Source organism: Hordeum vulgare, chromosome 4H, assembly GCF_904849725.1.
Source record: "Hordeum vulgare subsp. vulgare chromosome 4H, MorexV3_pseudomolecules_assembly, whole genome shotgun sequence".
NCBI lineage: Eukaryota > Viridiplantae > Streptophyta > Magnoliopsida > Poales > Poaceae > Hordeum > Hordeum vulgare.
Genome location: NC_058521.1, coordinates 573,962,170 through 573,984,074, shown reverse-complemented (window position 1 = coordinate 573,984,074; position 21,905 = coordinate 573,962,170). Strand labels below are relative to the sequence as shown.

The following is a 21,905-nucleotide window of genomic DNA, read 5'->3' as shown; positions in this document are numbered from 1 at the left end:
TGGGAGGTGAGCCCAAATCCTTTCGCCGATTTTTCAGCGACGCGGGCGAGCTCTTGCCAACTCCCTGGTCGCACGAGGATAGAAGCGCGTCACCCTCCACTGCGTCCTCCGAGCCAGGCTCGCGAGCTACTGTCGATTCGGGCGTTTATCCTGGACCTAGCGTGGAGCTGCTTTAATGTTCGTGCCATGCGGGCTGCACATCAAACGCAGGCAATCAAACGGGCTACTTCCTTCCCCGTGCGGGCTAGCCTAGGCCTAATGCAGGGAACCAAACAGATTTTATACATACAACACCGATGAAGCATATAACGTAGGTGTATATAAATTCTTATTAGCGATATTAGCTAGATGCGGTCGAGTACATTAACACTGCAGAGTGTACATGGATAACCCAGAATCACGTACGTACTCAACCGCTCGTCTATTAATGCGGTCGAGTAAATGTAGTTACTGTTTCTTGTAGTCTTCCTTGTTGTATGGCGCGAAGAGCTCGGCCATCCAGTTGCTCTTGTGGTGCGTGGCGGAGCTCAAGTCGGCGGACATGGCGTCGCTGTCGTGGATGCTGTAGGTGGAGATGCAGTGGCGTTGGTAGAACCGCGTGGTGCGACGCATGGCGTCGGCCTCGCCGGCGACGTGCCCCATCATGGCCTCCACGCTCGGCAGCTCGAACCGCCCCTCCAGCAGTCCCGCCAGCCACCGGCACCGCAGCTCCGACGTGCGCAGGTTCGACGCGCTCTCCACGAACCCCACGAACGCCATGTTCGGGATCAGCGGGTGGATCGTGCCGCTGCACAAAGCCACAAACACATCAGCCCATCGGCCACTGGATACATGCACGTGCAGCTAGACGATAAACGTACTGGTAGAGGGGCATCATGGAGGAATTGTTGACGAGCACGCCGCGGAAGGGCTTGGGGAGGACCTCGCGGAGCTTGTCCTTGCCCTCGAAGCCGGTGGCGAGGAAGACGAGGTCGGCCTCCACCTCCGTGCCGTCTTCCAGGACGACGCCGTTCTCCGAGAGCCACCACCCGTTGAGGGCTCTCTGGAAGCGCACGAGGCCGCGGTCCGCCATGTCGAAGAAGCCCTCCGGGACGAAGGCCAATTGGCAGCTGGCGTAGTCCTCGACGAAGGGGTGGTCCGGCGTCAGACCGTACTTTGCCAGCGGCAACTTCCACGACAGGTACGACTCGATGAACTTCGACACCCCTGCCCGCTGCACAACCAAAACCCATGCGTGCATGCATGCATGCATGCATGGTTGCTACTGTCATGACAAAGTCGTGCATGCATGGTTTGTGCGCTATGTAATGTAATGTTCTTCACGGCTGCGAATTATGACGTACGCATACATACCAGTGGGCTCATGAGGCGGCAGAGGAGGGATCTGAAGAAACCTTGGTTGGGCCGCTCGTAGAGCAGCTGGGAGAAACGTGTCGAGTAAAACATGAAGAATGGCAAGCCCCAGATGGAGTACGACGGCACCATCCAATGCAGAGTCCGCACCAGCATCGTGCACGCCTGCCCTCCCTCGCCTGCAAACAAACAAAACAAAGCAAAGCAAACACAAATCGGTTAATGTTTTTTTTAGTGTAATCGGTTAATGTTTTAGGAGATGACTAATGTGCATTTTCACTCTCAACTTATCGACAAGTGTTGTTTTCGTCCTTGAACTTTTTTAGCGCAACCTCAACTTTAGGAATCTCTGGTATTTTTAACTTTATGAATGTATTTCAGGCAGAACATGGTTCCACCGCACACACATGATAGTAAATTCAATAATATACGAGGAAAATTGAAAAAAAAATCTTAAATTTCCGGATAACAAACTTTGTCGATCATTCTACTCACGTGTGAAGTTTTCATGAACTATTGACACCAGTGATATTCTTAGTGAAGAACATAAAATCGGGACCCTACTATTCATTAAATAGTGTTTTTTATATAGCTTTGATTTTCTCATTTTTGTCTAAAATAATAAGGTTGTAATTTCTTTGTGAAACTTCGTATGTGGGTATATTGGTTGACTAAGTATGTTGCAAAAAATATTGAAAGTTTTTTATTTTTTTAGTATTTTATTACTATTCATAAGAGATGCGCGTGGAACCATGTTCATCAAATCCGCGTCCAACCTCTCAACTCTTAATACCTGAATAGATTTATTCTTCTATAAGGACATTCTTCAATCAAACACAACTTTAAGTTGATGTGGCACAGTTTGGCCACATCTTGATGCAACCTTTCTCCCTGGACTCTTAGTATCGGATAGATTTAGTCTTGACAACAATATTCCCTGGGCAAAAACCTAGTTTCAACAATAATCCTAATTCAATTAACTACCTATAAATCAGACTTTACATAGAAACCTGACGTAACATTACGTGGTTCTAGCATTATTGATCACTCAAAGGGGGAACCTGCTCACATGTTATTTAGAGAATCCCTCAATGACACGTGGGCCTATGCCACCTGAGGATGAGAGAGGAGAGACAGAGATTCTCTCAATGACATATGGGCTTATCCCATCTTAAGGTGATGATGTGGCTAAAACAGTGCCATGTCAAATCAAAACCGAGTTTGACGAAGAATACTGTTGTCATAGACTAAACCTACCCGGTATTAACAGTTGAGGGATGGAGGATACACACCAGAGAAATGTTCAGAGACAAAAGCCACACTTGTAATAAGTTGAGGATTAAAAAAAATGCACTTAACTCTTAAGAGAATTTGGACAAAAGGCTAACTATGCATACAGTAGTAGCTGACTATGGTAGTATATTGCTCTACGCACCTTGGTTTGCCTGAACACATTCATTGGCTAGATCGATAGCGCTCTTCTTGTACCCAACCACAACAACCTTCTTTCCTCTCATCAGCTCAACGGTCTCCTCCTCGCTCAGCTTGCAGTAGTCCAGCGAGTGCATCACCCTCCCCTTGAAGACCTCCGGCCCCTTCCCTAGCGGGAACACGGGCATCCGCGGCACGTCGCCGTACTTTCCCGTGCACATAACCACAAACTCGAACTTGTAATACTGCACATGCATGCCCGTCATAAAATATGCGCGTGAGGTAGATTGAGTTTATCAGAACACGGTGCACAGTATGTAAAAGCAATCATGCAGAGCAAGCATACAAAGTACGTGTATATATGGTACCTGAACAATATCGGAGCCGCCGGTGGCGACGCCGACCTCCCACGTTGGCTTGCCCTGGAGGGGGGCCTTGCCGGTGCCGCTCCACAGCTCGGTGAACCCAGCCTTGGCGCCGCCGAGGAACTTGATGTCCACCACCTTGGACCCGAACGAGATGTAGCGCCAGAGGTCGAACTCGTCGGCGTAGTCCTCCAGGTAGTCGACGACCTCGGTGTGGGTCGGGAACGCCGGGTCGTCGCGGTTGGGCCATGAGTAGTCGGAGAACTCGTAGCTCGGGCGCGGCGTCTGGAGGCGCGTGGTCCGGTACACGCAGTGCTTCCACACCCCGCCCACAGACGGCGTCGCCTCGAACACCACGGGGTCGTAGGCGGCCATCTGCTTGGCGGCCGCGAGCCCGCTGACCCCGCTGCCGATGATGGCCACACGGGACACCGTTGGCACGGCCTCCCTCGTGGCCCGTGCTGCTTGACCTTGCTCCATGGCCGTGTAGGATCCTTGGTGATGGATGGAGCTGGGTGTGTGGCTGTGTGTGATGGATGGTCTGCAAGAGCAAGAGAGATCGAGCTGCTTGTTGGTGTCGATAAGAAAAGGCTTGGGGGTATTTTTATAGGGCTAGGGATGCATGGGCGTCTTTGAGCAGGTGAAGTTTCACTGTATCTCGTAGAAAAGAGTTGCCAGTTGCCACAGCGAAATGGCTACGGTCATCGCGCGTGAAATCGGCTCCCTCCCTAGGCAAGCCACATATACCGATTCACGACCGGATGTGGCGTTCGCACGACAATGCATACCCATACTATGTCAGGAATACCAATCCTGCTTTGCATAAAGGAAGTAGACCCCTGCACAGTTTGCATGCGGACGGAAAAAGTTCATTTTAGACCCTGTTCTTGTAGAAGTTCAGCAAAATGAACCCTCATATCGAAATTCATATCGATTGCACCTTAAACTACGCAATCGCGGTCTAAAACGAACGCTCATAAATGTCAACTGGGATTGGCCTCATTGATGGGCCAGAGAGTGGCGGTGTTGACCATGACGTACGCCTGTCCTCATTGCCGGGCCGGCCCATTTGTCTATATTTCGAGTTACATTTATATTTTGATGCTTGTGACATTTCAAAAATATTTGAGCGTTACAAAAAAATACTCTTGGACTCCTCTTTCAGTGCAAACTGTGCTAACCAACCAGGCCAAGCCATTTGTAGTAACAAACTTGTGACACGTAAAAATATCGCAAAACAAATCTTGTGCGCGGGGGGGGGGGGGGGGGGGGGGGGTCGAACTTCTAAGCTATTAATCGTGAACGAGTGACGCTAACTAATGAATCTTACGACTTCTAGTAATAGATTCCTGCCGCGACCATTTAAGTATGAAACATGTTTTGGAAAAAAAATCAAATAAGTACAGATTAATCATGTTGGAATATCATTGAACATTTCATAATATATGTTGACATTTTGATGTACAGATTGAACATTTTTGTAATATATGGAACAATTTTAAAATAAATATTGAACATTTGTGTAGTACTATATAGTGAACAAATTTCTAATATACGATGAACATTTTTTATAAATGAGTGAATTATTTGTCAAATATACCATGACCACTTCCTTAATATTTTTGTAACACACAATGAACTCTCTATAAGTACAGAAAAAAAACATAGAAAAGAAATATATAAAAAGAAACAAAAAATAGAGCAAAAGAAGACACACGAAACGACTGTGGGCGGGCCCAAAGCGGGGCGTGGAAGGTCACGAGCGTCAAATAGGAATCGCCCCAATCCGGGTCGTTGTCCAAAAAAAAAAACAATTCCGACCATCCTTTACAATCCTCTTTCGAAAAACGATTTCGGGGTTTATTTCAGACCGAAATTGCATAATTCAAGGTGTAATCAATCAAAATTTTGATATAAGAGTTCATTTCGTTGAACCTCTAAAAGTTCAGGATTTAAAATTAAAATTTTCTCATGCGGACGCACAAGAAAAAGTGATGTCACACCGTGACACAAATTAGAGTCCCAACACAAAGTCATGGATCATGGATCACACACACCTTCGCTATACTAGGCGCGCGTACAGACTACTCCCTCCGTTCCTAAATACTCCCTCCGTCCCAAAATAAGTGTCTTAAGCTTAGTACAATTTTGTACTAGAGCTAGTACAAAGTTGAGACAGTTATTTTGAGACAGATGGAGTATAAGTCTTTGTAGAGATTTCATGTACTACATACGGATGTATATAAACATACTTTAGAGTATATATATTCAATCATTTTGTTAGAGCATCTCCAACAGCCGCCCTTCGCGTCGCGTCCAAAAAATGTATTTACAGCGCGCGCGCCGGCTGGTTTAGCACAGGGATAGGCGCTGGCTCCAACAGCCGCGCTATAATGCAGCGCGCGCGCGCCGCTCTAGCAGTGCCCAAAAATGCAGCGCGCGCAGCACGCACAAACCACATATACATTTCAAAAAATAGGAGAAAACGATCAAACAAACAAAATAAATCAACAATAAATAGTTATTACAACTCAAACAAATAGTTTATCGTTCAGTACAACAAATAATGCAATAAACACAACCAATAGTTCATGGACAATACAATACAAATAATGCAATCAAAGCATGCTCTTTGTCGTTCATGCCATGCCCACCACTCTTCAATCAGATCCTTCTGAAGATCATTGTGTGTTGCGGGCCGCCGAATGGCATGATACGAGGCAACAAAACGGGCTACCCTTTCAGCCCTCCGTCGCACTCGTACGGGATGTCCCAAGAGCTCATACTGTGAGTAGTCTAAATGTTGGCCACGTTCATTCTCGATGATCATGTTGTGCATGATCACACAAGCGTGCATGATGTACCAAAGCATTTTTTGATCCCAAAATCTAGCCGGTCCTCTCACAATAGCAAATTGGGCTTGCAAAATCCCAAATGCTCTCTCCACATCTTTTCTAGCAGCCGCCTGAGCATTGTGGAAATCAAAAAAAATTCTTACCTTCTGGTTTTTTCAACGGCTTCACGAAGGTTTGCCACTTTGGATAGATGTCATCCGCTAGATAATAGCCATAGTTGTACGTACGGCCATTTGCTACAAACTGCACCGGTGGCAACTCACCATTCGCAATCTTATTCATCAGTGGTGACCGGTTGACAACATTGATGTCAATCAAAGATCCAGGCATTCCAAAGAATGCATGCCAAATCCAAGTCTCCTGATCGGCCACCGCTTCAAGGATTATAGTGGAACCTTTTTTTGGCCGTGGAATTGCCCATGCCATGCCTTTGGACAATTCTTCCAACTCCAATGCATGCAATCTATTGAGCCAAGCACGCCAGGAAAGCCGCGAGATTTGTTCATCGCCAATAGCCTTGCGGCGTCTTCAGCAGTGGGAGATCTCAAATACTCCTCGCCAAACACTTGCACAATTCCCACTGCAAAGCGCTTGACATACATGATGGCTTGGCTCTCACCCATAGCCAAGTGATCATCAACTAGATCAGCCGGGATACCGTATGCCAACATACGCAAAGCGGCTGTCACCTTCAGAAAGGTGCTATGCCCGAGCTCTCTGGCGGCATTCCTCCTTTGCTGGAAAAACCGGTCATGGCTCGCTAGTTTCTCTGCAATGCGCTTGAACAAGTCTGTGCTCATCCTAAACCGGCGACGAAAATACGACTCCGGGTATGTGGGATTCTCCACGAAATAGTTCTTCATCAATCTGTTATGGGCATCAATCCTATCTCTCCAAAAAATTTCCCGACCCATAACCGAACCACCGTGCTTCGTTTTTTTTATTGATATGCATAGCGGGCTGGCGCGGGCGGCGACGGCGGCGCGGGGATAGGTCGGGGAAGCGCTGAACGGTCGCCGGGGGCGCGAGCGGCGGAGGCGGCGCGGTCGGATGGGGGCGGCGGCGCGGTCGCGAGAGTGCAGGAGCGAGCGCAGGAGAGAGCAGGAGCGAGCGCGGGAGAGTCGCGCGCGGGAGCCGGCGCAGCAAATAATGGGCGCGGGATTGCGTTTCGGCCAGCGCGCTGAACTGGAAATGACGCGCGCGCCGTTTTTGCGCGCCCGCTGGAGCTGCCGCCGCGTTGCGCGCGTTAAAACTGTTTTTTTACGACGCGGCGCTTGTATAGCGCTTGTTGAAGATGCTCTTACGTATATAGACCCTTAGTGAAATCGCTTAAAAGACTTATATTTAGGAACAGAGGGAGTATATGCTAGGCATGGATGCATGATCAGACTTGATGCACATGATACCACCACAGAGAGAGAAGTGACAATGGATAGCATGCAGCGGCATCTACTGGTTGAACGATGCGGCGCCTTGCTCTCTGGCCACGCCATCTACTGGTTGAGACGAGATGTATTCACGTGGCCGTGTTTTCTCGTTTTATTTCTCTCCAATCTCCATTGCATGCATGCAGGCACTCGACGTAGCGTCCGGGCTTAGGGTAGTGTGCAAGGCAGAGAATCTATTGTCGAAAGAGATAAATACACTAGCAGTCACTGAAGTTGAGCGTGTAGCACACTACGGTCTTTGAAATTTAAATACGATCGTTGAATACGAGTTGCGGTGATTATACGGTCACTCGTTCATAGTAGAGCTCACTATTTTGTCCCGTTGATGGGTCAAAATAGTCTTCTGGCCCTGCCACAGCACTCCGCCATCGTCCCCTCGTGCGCGCCGCCGCCGCTGCCCAGCTCCAGCGACACCGTCTACTGCGTTGCGGCCAACACCAGCTCGTCGGCCTACAACTCCTTCGCATCGCCCGTCGCGCCGTACCTCATCTTCTCGCAGGTCTCGGGAGTAGCGGGGTTCCTCTGCAACGTCGTCGGCGCGGTCCCAGGCGGCGGCGGCGTCCCCGCGTTCTTCTGTTGGCTGTCGGCGGCCCCGGGGCAGCTCAGGCGGGTGTACAGGGGGCCCGACCATCTCCTGGATGTTGTCGGACGCGTTCAGGCGCGGGTTGTCGGCCGCCCCGGCGGAGGGAGGAGATGGAGGACGGGGCGTCGGCGGCGTCCCCGTGTTCTTCTGTTGGCCGCCGGCGGTCTCGGGGCACTCAGGCGGGTGTACAGGGGGCTCAATTAGCTCCTGGACATCGCCGGCCGCATTCAGGCGCGGGCTGTTGGCCGCCACAACGGATGGAGGAGGCGGAGGAGGGGCAGCGGCAGCGGCCCGGCCGCCTGCGCTGCTGTGAGCCGGATCTTGGGCGGTAGCTGGTGCTGCGACGTGCTGACGGGAGGCGGCGGGTTGATGATGGAGATGAAGCTGATACTTATACCGGCGCGGGCGGCATGTCGGGGTCGTTGGGGTCGTGGAGGAGCAGGAAGCTGAGGGACAACTTCTGCATCCGATGCTGGTGTTGGCTTCGGCCCGCGGCGGAGGAGGCGGCGGAGTGGCTTGGTCTCTGTCGAGGAAGAGGAAGGAGAAGACAACGACGCCTGCTGCTTCTGCATCCGAAGCAGGCCCCTCCACCTCCTCGCCAGAACCTTGGGTTCCTCCGTCGCCTGCTCCGCATTTACCATCGCATCCTTGGTCCCCTTCGCCCTGGGCGTCTCGGGGTGCTGCGTTGTTGGCGCGGGGCGAGCGGAGGCCGCATGGCCGTCACCGCCGCCTCCGAGGAACTACCGCTCGAAGACGGGAGGCAGAGCGTCACGAGCTTGCCCCCGGAGAAGAGCTCGTCGGCGGGAAGCATGGTGGAGACGGCCGAGCAATCGGCGAGGAGGAACTCGAAGTCGGCGCTAACCTTCCCCCCCCCCCCCCCCTCCCCCCACCTCCTCCAGCGTCCCTGCCACCGCCGCACCCGCCAGCGTCCTCGAGGCTGAAGGAGACGCGTAGGGCGAGCCACTGCATCACGGTCGACGGCGGCGGCAAGGGAGGCGGCGGCGGTGGGGCCGGGGGCACGATGCCGCAGCGGAGGCCATCGATCGGATCGAGGCGGCGCGGGGTTCGTTGCTGCGCGTGTGGCGGGATGGGAGCCCGAGCGAGTTCTCTTCTCTTCTTCCTCGCTGCCATCTGCGAGGCGCTGGGCGGCGTCGGCGGCGTGCACGAGGGAACGATGTTGGGGAGAGGTGGGAGGGTCAAAGACTATTTTGACCAGTGAACGGACAAAATACGGAGCTCTACGATGAACCAATGACCGTATAATCATCACAACTCGTATTCAATGACCGTATTAAGCGTATTGTGAAGTTCAGTGACCATAGTGTGCTTTACACTCAACTTTAGTAACTGTTAGTATATTTATCTCTTGTCGAACAAATAGAGACGGACGACGGCTGTGGCCAACTTTTCCCTCTTCGTAGACATGTCGATATACGTTTATCAACGGCGATGCTGCATCGGGTTCGCAACAATTACGCTCACGCGTCCCCCCGCTTCGTCCTCCCTCACGACTCGGAGGTAACCCTAGATTGAACCCCCCTACCTTCCCTCGGCTTGTCGCCATCGGAGGAGCGGCCGGTAAAGTTCGCGTCGGCTCCCGTGAAGGTGGTGGCGAGGCCCTCTTTTTTTTCACCTGCTTCGCATGGCGTTTGTTGGACGGTCCGGCTACTGTCATGGATGACACAAGATGAGACCAAGGTGACGCAGCGGCTCGCGAGATCCATGGTGAGGGCGCGAGCGTCAGGATGAGACACGGTGTTGGTGCGTGCGATGGGTGGAGAAGGACGGCAGGCCTGCTGTCATGGCCGGCGGGTGCGGGTCCATGGTGGATGCGGGGGCTCGTGCTCGCGAGATCCGCGGCAAGGGCGCGCACACGGGAGGGGGCCGACAATGGTGTGCGCGGCGAGGGTGGGCGCATGGGAGGGGCCTGACCACGGTGCATGCGGCGAGGGCGCGGCTACGAGAGGAGGCTGAGGGCGCCACAACAATGACGGGGCGAGGCGCGAGGTCATTCCGGTGGGTGTGCGGCGCCGGCAGCGGGCGGGGCCGGCCAGACCCGGGCCCTTCTAGGTCGCGGCTGATGCATGTGGTGGATCTGTCTGCGACGGTGGGAGCGGGTAGGGCTGGTCCTGCTCTCTGCCGGTGTTAACAATACCTGTCGGTGTTGTTTCCTTGTTGAAGGCCTCACCGAGGAGATCTTGCACCTCTCTTGTCCTTTAGTTCGGTCTCAGGGTGAAAACCAAGATCTTCCTTGTTGGATCAGTGATGACGGTGTCCCCGCCGTCGTTTTTTTGTTGGAAGCATCGTTATGAAGATTTGACCTCTTGATGGGAGCACAAGGTTTGCGGCAAGGTGCCTAGTTCGGAGTTGGAGGTGGCGGGGCGATGATAGGGTCTGTGGTGGCGTGTCCGTCGAGGGCTATTGTCATGCATGCATCGCGAGTCAAGCTATGTTGGATATCCTCTCTTCACTGGAATGACACTTGTCCGCTCTTTTATCGGATATGTCTTCTCTCTCCGGTGTTGACGAGGTTGTTCATATGTTTGTTCATTGGCCTTTTTGTATGCCCTGTAATGCTTTCGATCTAGTTTAGCTAGATGCTAGTTTAGCTAGGTGTGTTGTGTCCTTTATATAGGTTTTTGTCCAGTTTTCTTCTAATAAACCGAGCAGTTTTAGCCTTTGGCTTCTTCTTCTGCAATGGAATCTTAGCAGCTCTTCTGTAACTTCTAGAAAAATGACGAGGCTGAGCTGTCGCCATGGTCTTCAAAATCTTGGGGTATTTGGTACGAATCAACGGCGAGGCTGCGAGGATTTGGTAGGAGTTGATTAATGTAAAGTCTAATCTTCTATATCTAAATAGGGGCACCCCATTAGGACGGAAACGTTTGGTTGATGGGTGTATATATATCCTATATGCAAAAAATATAATAATTCAGTAAAAAGTAATAAAATTCTGAAAACTTTTTAAAAATAAATTTACCCTTTCGTTCTACTTGTGAAAAAAATCCAATTTTTTTTACAGATTGATGTCTTTTAAATAAGATATTTTTTTATCAAAATAGTGGGAATAGTGACCTAGCTATAATAGCAAATAAATTTTGTCTTTTTTCTGCAGAAGTCAATGTGGGTTTTTTTGTGAAAATTTTGATACTAGTGCAAAACAAAGTCAACTTTAGTCCAAAAATATTTGTTGAACTATTTTGAATTTTTATTTAATTATTTAAAAAATCTCATATGAGGTACATATACAACCATAAACCAAAGTGTATTTTCCCACCCCACTAGGTGATTTTCCTACCTTCTCATGAAGCCACATCACTCCAATTATTATAGACGTTGATGTAGTAGTCTACAGCTGTCTGATAAAATATGTCAAAATTAAGGAGAGTTGCCACCGCGAAGTGAAAGATACCACTTCGTTTGATTCGAGTCGTCCCCGTCGTTTTTGAGCCATCCCGCTCGCTCGCTGGTTGCGTTGGACTCAATTTACTTTGGTTGTGCTGCACACGATATGCTTCACCAAAATCGGTTTGGACACTAAAAAGCCCACCGGAAGCCTGTAGAAAGACACTACCACGACCAACCCTTCCTTATCTCCACAAATACTAAACCCTACTCCTACCGAGCCATCGCCATCGCCAAGAGCCCTTCTGGCGACTGTGCCATGAGCCCATGACCCACCCTTCCCTGGCCAAATGCTGCCACCCTGATGCTCTACCAGCAGCCGTCACCACACGTGCTTACCCTTAGCCAGCCGTCGCGGCTAACCCTTCCGCTGTCGCAACGGTCAGTCCCCGACAAGCAACTTCTCCAAAGATACGTCACCAGCCTCCTTCTCTCGACAAATAACTCCATCAATTTCGTTCATCTTCCCGATTCCACTTTTATGTCGCAATTCCTTCCACCTCAATGCTACGAATGCACATCAAACAACCTTGCACTAGTCTATGAGTAGAAATGGATCAATCATGTACAAATAAACTGATGGATTTATTGGTCCCTCCTCATGAAGGGTAATCGACCTAGTGGCTCCCCCTTTCAAGAAGTGGTGTTGATCTCTTCCCGTCACCTCCACAAATTTGTGCTGCTCTAGACTCACCCACCCTCCCCTCCTCGGGTTCTCATCATAGTGTTCTCCTCGAGGCGTTCGCTGATTCCGCCCCTGTGCGCTACAGGCCTGATTCTAAATCCCAGAACCGCATTATGTCGTTTTATTGATTGGTTTTCCTATTTTTATCTTGGAAGTTTCACATACTGGTTGATGCGAAGTTTGATGTGACCTGGCTCCTGTAGTGAAACATAACAAAATTTTGGTCTTAAATTTTCATGTCTTGGCCAAGGCAAAGCTTGATGCAATCTGGATGCTCTAGAGAAACATAATGAAATTTTAGCCGAAGTTTTCCATGTTTTGATATGCCACAACATTATGTGGGTTAGATGATTTTCCCTGTATGTTTCTACGACAAGTTGTCATTCGTTTCGTGCTATATCTATGGATTTCAAATTTTGCAATATAATATTTGTCTCATATGCAATCCAAGTGCTCTATATATAGACAGAGATCAGTAATATGTTAGGTTAGATCCAAGTCACATACCTGAGAACAATTAAATGATGTAGTTCATTCAAACTGCAGACTAGCATCTCTTTTTCATGTCCACCGAACATTATGAACTACATCCACAATTTGGAAGAAAAAGATGAATGAATTTTCATTTGGGCATGCCATCAGATATAACTACATACAAGAAATATACATGTGAAGGTTTCACTATCCTGACAAAGACTGTATGTACATCATGGATATAATACACACTTGACAGGTTTACATGTGTCCTTGCTTCAAGATCTATCTCTAACATATCCATATGGTATATGTAGTTTACTGTGAATGTTAAATAAGTGAACTAATAGAAAAAAATGAGAGATGTGTAAAGGAGGGAAAAGAGATACAACCACGAATTTGGCAAAGAAATACTAGGACTCAACTTGCTTTGTCATAGAACTTTTTTACCTTTTGCAAGACATATACATCACCTTTCACTACTTTAGGATGCCGCTAACATGACACTACAATCAGTGACCCTTGATCAAACTGTGTGCAATGCATGAATCACAAACTGTATAGTTCAAGCTCCGTCGCCAATAACAAAAATTTTGTGCAATGGCGGATTTATCAAATACGATTCACGTAAGAGTTGAGTGTGCGATCTATGGCAGGCAGTTGACCCACGCAAACTTTTTGTGATGGACCAAAGTAATGCAAACGGTTAATTGAATACAAGTGTGTGTGATGTACGGCATACAGTTCATCTAGATGAATTGTCTGTGATAAGGCAAAATAACACAACCAATTTGGTGTCTGAAGTTGTGTGTGATACCACGCAAACATGTCGCTCAGATGAACTATTTGCGATGAAAAATGTAACACAAACGATTCAGCGTAACAAGATGTGTGTGATACCCGGCAAACAGATCATTAATCGGACTTGTGTCGGAAGACAGATAAAAAGGTAGACAATTCCTGATAATAAGTTGTGTGTGTGTTGTGCGCAAACACCTCCTTGCACCCAATTATGTGTGATTGTTGAAATCATTACCGACGTGTTCCTTTCTCTCATCGTGAGTGATGTTATTTGCCCGGTTGCATACCATTTACGCTCTGTCTACAGAACAACAACATGATCGCATAACCTAAATAAATATTCAGTTACATTACTGACTACATATAATATTTGCACACCGCAATTAACAAGTACATGCATACTAAACTAGTAGTAATGATCATCAAATTATCTATACTTCTTGTGACGACGGGTGTCGGTCGACGCAGGACGGAGGCACCCTCTCAAGTTAACAATCCTCCTACACATCTCGTAGCTTATGTACGCGTCCTTGGCCGCGTACTTGATGTGATCTTCATCCAATCTTCGGACCCAGGCGCGGTGCCAGGAAACCTTCTTCTTCTTGCAGAAATCCTTCCTGCCTCTGTAGTAGGGGTCGATGATGGCCATGGCGAGGTCTATCAGGGAATCCATATTCTTCTACTCGCCGCCCAAGATCTTGTGCTATCATTGGATGTCCACAAGATTCCGGCAGGCCAAGCCCATGGTCTTAAGCACCTCTTCATCGTTGGTGGTGTCCACCGTACTGGATATGTAGTCAGGTCTATTGACAAACCTGGCGAAAATCCCGCAAGGCCTTGTGGCCATGCAGTAGTGGTAAACGAGGACGTAATGGCCCACCCATAGTTGGGCGACGGAAACCTTCTAATCATACCCAAGACGATTGCGGTGTACTCGAGGTCGAAGCCGACCACTATGTACTTGTCAAAGGCAACTAACTACTCCATGGTGTGGATGGACTTCTCCACCCAGACCGGGTCATTGGTGCACACCACCGTGAGTTTCTTGAACCTTAGGTGGATGTCCACGTAGGCACGAATGGTGAACTGCCGCTCGTCGTCGGCAGCCACTGGGACCTCCTACATGAGAACCGAGCAGGATATCCTCTCTGTATTCGGAGTGGTGGGTGTGTTTCTTTCATTGTGGGGAAAGGTTGAAGAGAGACATGTTGGTGAACGTTGCATGGGAAACAAAGAAATTCCTACGCACACGAAATACCTATCGATAGTAATGATCATCTACGAGAGGGCAGATCGGATCCACATACCCTTGTAGATCGCTAAGCGGGAAGCGTTAAGAAACGCGGTTGATGTGGTCGAACGTCTCCATGATCCAAATTGCAAGTCTTCCCACGAACTCCGTCCCGATCTAGCGCCGAACGGACAGCACCTCTGCGTTCAGCACACGTGCAGCTCGATGACGATCTCCTCCATCTTGATCCAGCAAGAGAGACGAAGAGGTAGCTGAATTCTCCGCCAGCACAACGGCATGGCGGCGATGGTGGTAGAGCTACTCCGGTAGGGCTTCGTCGTACTGTGCCGAATTAGCTATGGGGTGTTATGAAGTGGTGGAGCGGGAGAGAGCTGCGCCTTGGCTCGAGGTGCCAAAAGCCTCTCTCACCTCCACTATATATAGGAGGGAGGGGAGGGGTGGCGCCCTAGGGCAAGGCCCTAGGTTTCGGCCAGCACAAGAGGAGAGGGAGGAGTCCTCCTCCAACACAACTTGGAAGGAGTCCTCCTCCTTCCCCAATTTGGTTTGGCCCACCCTCCTTTCCTTTTGTCCCTTGGCCGAAATAGGCCTCTTTGGGCTGGCCACCAGCCCACTAGAGGCTGGTGCGCCACCCTTGGGCTTCTTTAGTTCTCTCCCGGGTGGGTGGACCCTCCCGGTAGAACTCCGGAACCCATTCGTCACTCTCGGTACTTCCTATATGTCAATCTTCATCTCCGGACCATTCCGCGAACCTTGTGACATCCGGGATCTCATCCGAGACTCCGAACAACCTTCGGTTACCAACATCAATAATTCAACTATACCGAAATGTCACCTAACCTTAAGTGTGCAGACCGTGCGGGTTCGAGAACTATGTAGACATGACCAAGACACTCTCCGGTTAATATACAATAGCAGGACATGGATGCCCATATTGGATCCTACATATTATACGAAGATCTTATAGGTTGAACCTCTATATCAGGGATTCAGTTAATCCTGTATAACATTCACTTTTTCCTTCGTTATGTTACTTGCCCGAGATTCGATCGTCGGTATCTCCATACCTATATTAATCTCGTTACCGGCAAGTAGCTTTACTCGTTGTGTAATACATGACCCCGTGGCTAACTCTTTAGTCACATTGCTTGCAAGGCTTGTTTGTGATGTTGTATTACCGAGTGGGCCCCGAGATACCTCTCCATTATACGGAGTGACAAATCCCAGTCTTTGTCCATGCTAACTCAATGGACACCTTCGGAGATACATGTAGAGCACCTTTATAGTCACCCAACTATTATGCGATGTTTGTTAGACACAAGGCATTCCTCCGGTGTGAGTGAGTTACATGATCTCATGGTCATAGAAATGTATACTTGACATGCAGAAAACTATAGCAATAAAATAACACGATCACATGCTACGTTTATAGTTTGGGTCTTGTCCGTCGCATCATTCTCCTAATGATGTGATCCCATTATCAAGTGACAATACTTGTCTATGGCCACGAAACCTTAACCATCTTTGATCAACGAGCTAGTCAACTAGAGGCTCACTAGGGACATTGTTTTGTCTATATATCCACACATGTGTTTGCCTTTCCATTCAATACAATTCTAGCATGGATAATAAACGATTATCTTGAAATAGCAAATATAATAATAACTATTTATTATTGCCTCTAGGGCATATTTCTAACAGTCTCCCACTTGCACTAGAGTCAATATTCTAGCTTCACATCTCTATGTGATTTACAATGTAACGAATCAAGCACCCATATAGTTCCAGTGTTGATCATGTTTTGCTCATGGAAGAGCTTTAGTCAGCGGATCTGCAACATTCAGATCCGTGTGCACTTTGCAAATATTTATTTCCTCCTCCTTGATTAATCGCGGATGGCATTGAAGTGTCGCTTTATGTTTCTGGTCCTCTTGTGAAACCTTGGTTCCTTGGCTAGAGCAATGGCAGCAGTGTTGTCACAGAACATATTTATTGGATCCAGTGCACCTGGCACAACTCCAAGATCTGTCAGGAACTACTTCATCTAGACACTTCTTTAGCCGCCTCCGAGGCAGCTATGTACTCCGATTCGCATGTAGAATCAGCTACGACGCTCTACTTGGAACTACACCAGCTTACCGCACCCCCATTATGATGAAATATGTATCCGGTTTGTGACTTAGAGTCATACGGATCAGTGTCAAAGATTGCATCGACATAACCCTTTACGACGAGCTCTTCGTCACCTCCATAAACGAGAAACATTACCTTAGTCCATTTCAGGTACTTCAGAATATTCTTGACCGCTGTCCAGTGCTCCATTCTTAGATTACTTTGAAACCTAACCGCCATACTTATGGCAAGGCTGACATTAGGTCTTGTGCACATCATTGCATATATGATAGACCCTATGGTTGAACCATAGGGGACGGCACTCATCATTTCTCTATCTTCTGCAATCACTGGGCATTCAGTCTTACTCAACTTTATACCTTGTAACATAGGCAAGAACCCTTTCTTGGATTGTTCCATTTTGAACTTCTTCAAAATCTTATCAAGGTATGTGCTTTGTGAAAGTCCTATGAGGCGCCTTGATCTATCTCTATGGATCTTAATGCCTATTATGTAAGCAGCTTCTCCCAGGTCCTTCAATGAAAAACTTTTATTCAAGTAATCCTTTACGCTTCCCAATAGTTTTATATTGTTTCCAATCGGCAATATTTCATCCACATGTAATATTAGAAATGCTATAGATCTCCCACTCACTTTCTTGTAAATACAAGCTTCTCCAAAAACTGGTATAAACCCAAACGCCTTGATCACCTCATCAAAGCGTTGATTCCAACTCCGAGATACTTGCACCAGTCCATAAATGCATCGCTGGAGTTTGCATACTTTGTGAGCATTCTCTGCATCGACAAAACCTTCCAGTTGCATCATATACAACTCTTCCTTAAGAGACCCGTTAAGGAACGTTGTTTTGACATCCATTTGCCAAATTTCATAATCGAAAAATGCAGCTATTGCTAACATGATTCTGACGGACTTAAGCATCACTACGGGCGAGAAAGTCTCATCGTAGTCAACTCCTTGAACTTGTGAACACCCCTTTGCCACAAATCGAGCTTTATAGACGGTCAAATTACTATCGGCGTCCGTCTTCTTCTTAAAGATCCATTTTTTTTCTGAATGGCCTTTTGGTCTTCAGGTAATACTTCCAAAACCATACTTTGTTTTCACACATAGATCCTATCTTGGACTTCATGGCCTCTATGTTGGAAATATGCCCTAGAGGAAATAATAAATTGGTTATTATTATATTTCCTTGGTCATGATAATCGTTTATTATCGATGCTATAATTGTACTGATTGGAAACTCAAATACATGTGTGGATACATAGACAAAACACTGTCCCTAGTAAGCCTCTAGTTGACTAGCTCGTTGATCAAAGATGGTTAAGGTTTCCTAGCCATAGACAAGTGTTGTCAGTTGATAACGAGATCACATCATTAGGAGAATGACGTGATGGACAAAACCCAAACTATAAACATAGCATATGATTGTATCAGTTTATTGCTACTATTTTCTGCATGCCAATGTATCTGTTCCTATGACCATGAGATCATGCAACTCCCGGACACCGGAGGAATACCTTGTGTGTATCAAACGTCGCAACGTAACTGGGTGACTATAAAGGTGCTCTACAGGTATCTCCGAAGGTGTGTGTTGGGTTGGCATGGATCAAGACTGGGATTTGTCACTCCGTGTGACGAAGAGGTATCTCGAGGCACACTCGGTAATACAACATCACAACAAGCCTTGCAAGAAATATGACTAAGGAGTTAGTTACGGGATCTTGTATTACGGAACGAGTAAAGAGAATTGCCGGTAACGAGATTGAACTAGGTATGGAGATACTGACGATCGAATCTCGGGCAAGTAACATACCGAAGGACAAAGGGAATGGTATACGGGATTATATGAATCCTTGGCATAGAGGTTCAACCGATAAGATCTTCGTAGAATATGTAGGATCCAATATGGACATCTAGGTCCCGATATTGGATATTGACCAGGAAGTGTCTCAGGTCATGTCTGCATAGTTCTCGAACCCGCAGGTCTGCACACTTAAGGTTCAGTGACGTTTTGGTATAGTTGAGTTATGGGTGTTGGTGACCTAAGTTTTGTTTGGAGTCCTGGATGAGATCCTGGACGTCACGAGGAGTTCCGGAATGGTCTTGAAACGAAGATTGATATATAGGAAGTTGGTATTTGGATTCCGGAAGGTTTTTGGGCATTGTCACGAGTGTACCGGGAGTGACGAATGGGTTCCGGGGGCCCACTGGGTGGGCCCAACACGCCCCAAGGGGTCCACATGGGTTTATTGGATGCGTAATAAGGCATAATGGGCTGACAAAGTAATCCAAGGAAAGCCCATGAGGAAAAAGTATAAAATCCAAAATAGGTGGGAAATTAAGGAAGGAGTCCTAATCCAAGTGGAGTTGGAGGAGGACTCCTCCCTCCCCCACTTCGGCCGAGGCAAGGAGGCTCTCCTTCAGCCTCAAGCCTAGACCCTCCCTCCTCCTATATATACTAGAGGGTTAAGGTCTTTTTGAGACACAATTACCCACGTGCTACCTCTCCTCTAGATCGTAGTTTCTACTCTAGATTGGATCTCTGCGGAGCTCGGTCGAAGCCTTGTAGGAATAGATCACCACCACCATCGGAGCGTCGTCACGCTGCCGGGGAACTCATCTACATCCCCGTCTCTCTTGCTGGATCAAGAAGGCGGAGATCGTCATCGAGCTGTACGAGTGCGGAACACGGAGGTGCCATCCGTTCGGCACTTGATCGGGACGGATCGTGGGATGGATCGTGGGACGGTTCATGGGACGGATCGTGAAGACATACCACTACATCAACCGCGTTTATTAACGCTTCCCCTTAGCGATCTACAAGGGTATGTGGATCCAATCTCCTTCTCGTAGATGATCATCACCATGATAGGTCTTCGTGTGCGTAGGAAATTTTTTGTTTCCCATGCAACGTTCCCCAACACTCTAACCTTTTGTTTGAATCCGTGCCCACCATTGCTTCTCCATAACTCGTAGGCTCATTGTTGTCTAACAACAAGATTGGTAAGACAAATTCCCGTACCACTCTGGAGCTCTGCGTGCCCTTGTCGACCTACGAGGTCCGATAGCAACTTGATCCCAAGTTTCATGATCATCACCATTAGCTTCCTCTTCAACTGGTGCAGCTTCGACAGAAACTTCTTTGTGTCCCGCACCACCATCTAGTTGATGCAAAGGTTCTACAACCTCATCAAGTTGTATCTTCCTCCCACTCAATTCTTTCGAGAGATCGAAACTCTTTCTCTAGAAAAGCTCCGTTCTTAGCGACAAACACTTTACCCTCGTATCTGAGATAGAAGGTGTACCCAAGTGTCTCTTTCGGGTAACCTATGAAGACACACTTTTCCACTTTGAGTTCCAGCTTTTCAGGCTGAAGCTTTTGACATAAGCATCACATCCCCAAACTTTAAGAAACGACAACTTTGGCTTCTTGCCATACCACAGTTCATATGGTGTCACCTCAACGGACTTTGATGGTGAACTATTTCAAGTGAATGCAGTTCTCTCCAATGCATAGCCCCAAAATGATAATGGCAAATCGGTAAGAGACATCATAGAACGCACCATATCTAATAAAGTACGATTACAACGTTCGGACACACCATTACGCTGTGGTGTTCCAGGCGGTGTCAACTGTGAAACAATTCCACATTGTCTTATGTAAGCACCAAACTCGTAACTCAGATACTCACCTCCTCGATCAGATCGTAGGAATTTGATCTTCTTGCTACGGTGATTTTCAGCTTCACTCTGAAATTGCTTTAACTTTTCAAACATTTCATACTTGTGCTTCATCAAGTAAATATAACCACATCTACTCAAATCATTAGTGAAGGTGAGAAAATAACGATATCCACTGCGCACCTCTATGCTCATCGTTGTGCACACACCAGTATGTATGATCTCCAACAAGTCACTTGCACGCTCCATTGTTCCGGAGAATAGAGTCTTAGTCATCTTTCTCATGAGGCATGGTTCCTATGTGTCAAGTGATTCAAAATCGAGTGACTCCAAAAGTCCACCAACATGGAGTTTCTTCATGCGTTTTATACCAATATGACCTAAGCGGTAGTGCCACAAGAAAGTGACGCTATCATTATTAACTCTACATCTTTTGGTATCAATGTTATGGACACGAGTGTCATCACTATCGAGATTCAACATGAACAAACCCCTCACATTGGGTGCATGACCATAAAAGATATTACTCATATAAATAGAACAACCATTATTCTCTCACTTAAATGAGTAACCGTCTCACAATAAACAAGATACAAATATAATGTTCATGCTCAATGCAGACACTAAATAACTATTATTTAAGTTCATCACTAATCCCGACGGTAATTGAAGTGAGAGCGTGCCGACCGCAATCACATCAACCTTGGAACCATTTCCCATGTGCATCATGACTTTGTCCTTTGCTAGCCTTTGTTTATTCCGCAGTTCCTGTTTCGAGTTGCAAATGTGAGCAACAAAACCTCTATCAAATACCCAGGCACTACTATGAGAGTTGGTGAGGTACACATCAATAACATGTATATCAAATATACCTTGTTTGGCGTTGGCCGCCTTCTTACCGGCCAAATACTTGCGACAGTTCCGCTTCCAATGACTAGTCCATTTGCAATAATAATACTCAGTCTCCGACCTGGGTCCAGACTTGGTTTCTTTGTCGGAGGGGCAACAACTTTGCCACTCTTCTTGGTGTTACCCTTCTTTCCCTTGCCGTTTTTCTTGAAACTGGTGGCCTTATTGACCATCAACACTTGATATTCTTTCTGGATTTCTGACTCTGTGACTTTTAGCATCGTAAATTGCTTGGTGAGTGACTTATTCATCCCTTACATGTTATTGTTCAACACAAAGCCTTTGTAGCTAGGTGGTAGTGATTGAAGAACTCTGTTAGTGATAGCTTCTGGCGGGAGAGCAATTCCCAGCTCAGCCAGACGGTTAGAGTACCCAGACATTCTGAGCACATGTTCACTGACAGACCCGTTCTCCTCCATTTTTCTTGCATAGAACTTATGAGGTCTCATACCTCTCGATCCGGGCATTCTTCTCAAAGATAAACTTCAACTCCTGGAACATCTCATATGGTCCATGACGTCAGTCCCGGT

General features: G+C 47.6%; 1 protein-coding gene and 1 pseudogene across 1 annotated transcript; both read right to left on the bottom strand.

The window, feature by feature from the left end:
* Window positions 1-447: 447 nt before the first annotated feature.
* LOC123447150 (probable flavin-containing monooxygenase 1) lies at window positions 448-3,629 on the bottom strand. Its single transcript, XM_045123730.1, has 5 exons — window positions 3,153-3,629; window positions 2,789-3,029; window positions 1,354-1,532; window positions 861-1,213; window positions 448-787 (listed from the first exon to the last, which is right to left on the bottom strand). The coding sequence occupies exons 1-5, from the start codon at window positions 3,627-3,629 to the stop codon at window positions 448-450; spliced, it is 1,590 nt and encodes a 529-aa protein (XP_044979665.1).
* A 4,109-nt stretch (window positions 3,630-7,738) lies between these two features.
* On the bottom strand, window positions 7,739-9,075 carry LOC123450788 (annotated as a pseudogene).
* Between the last annotated feature and the right edge of the window lie 12,830 nt (window positions 9,076-21,905).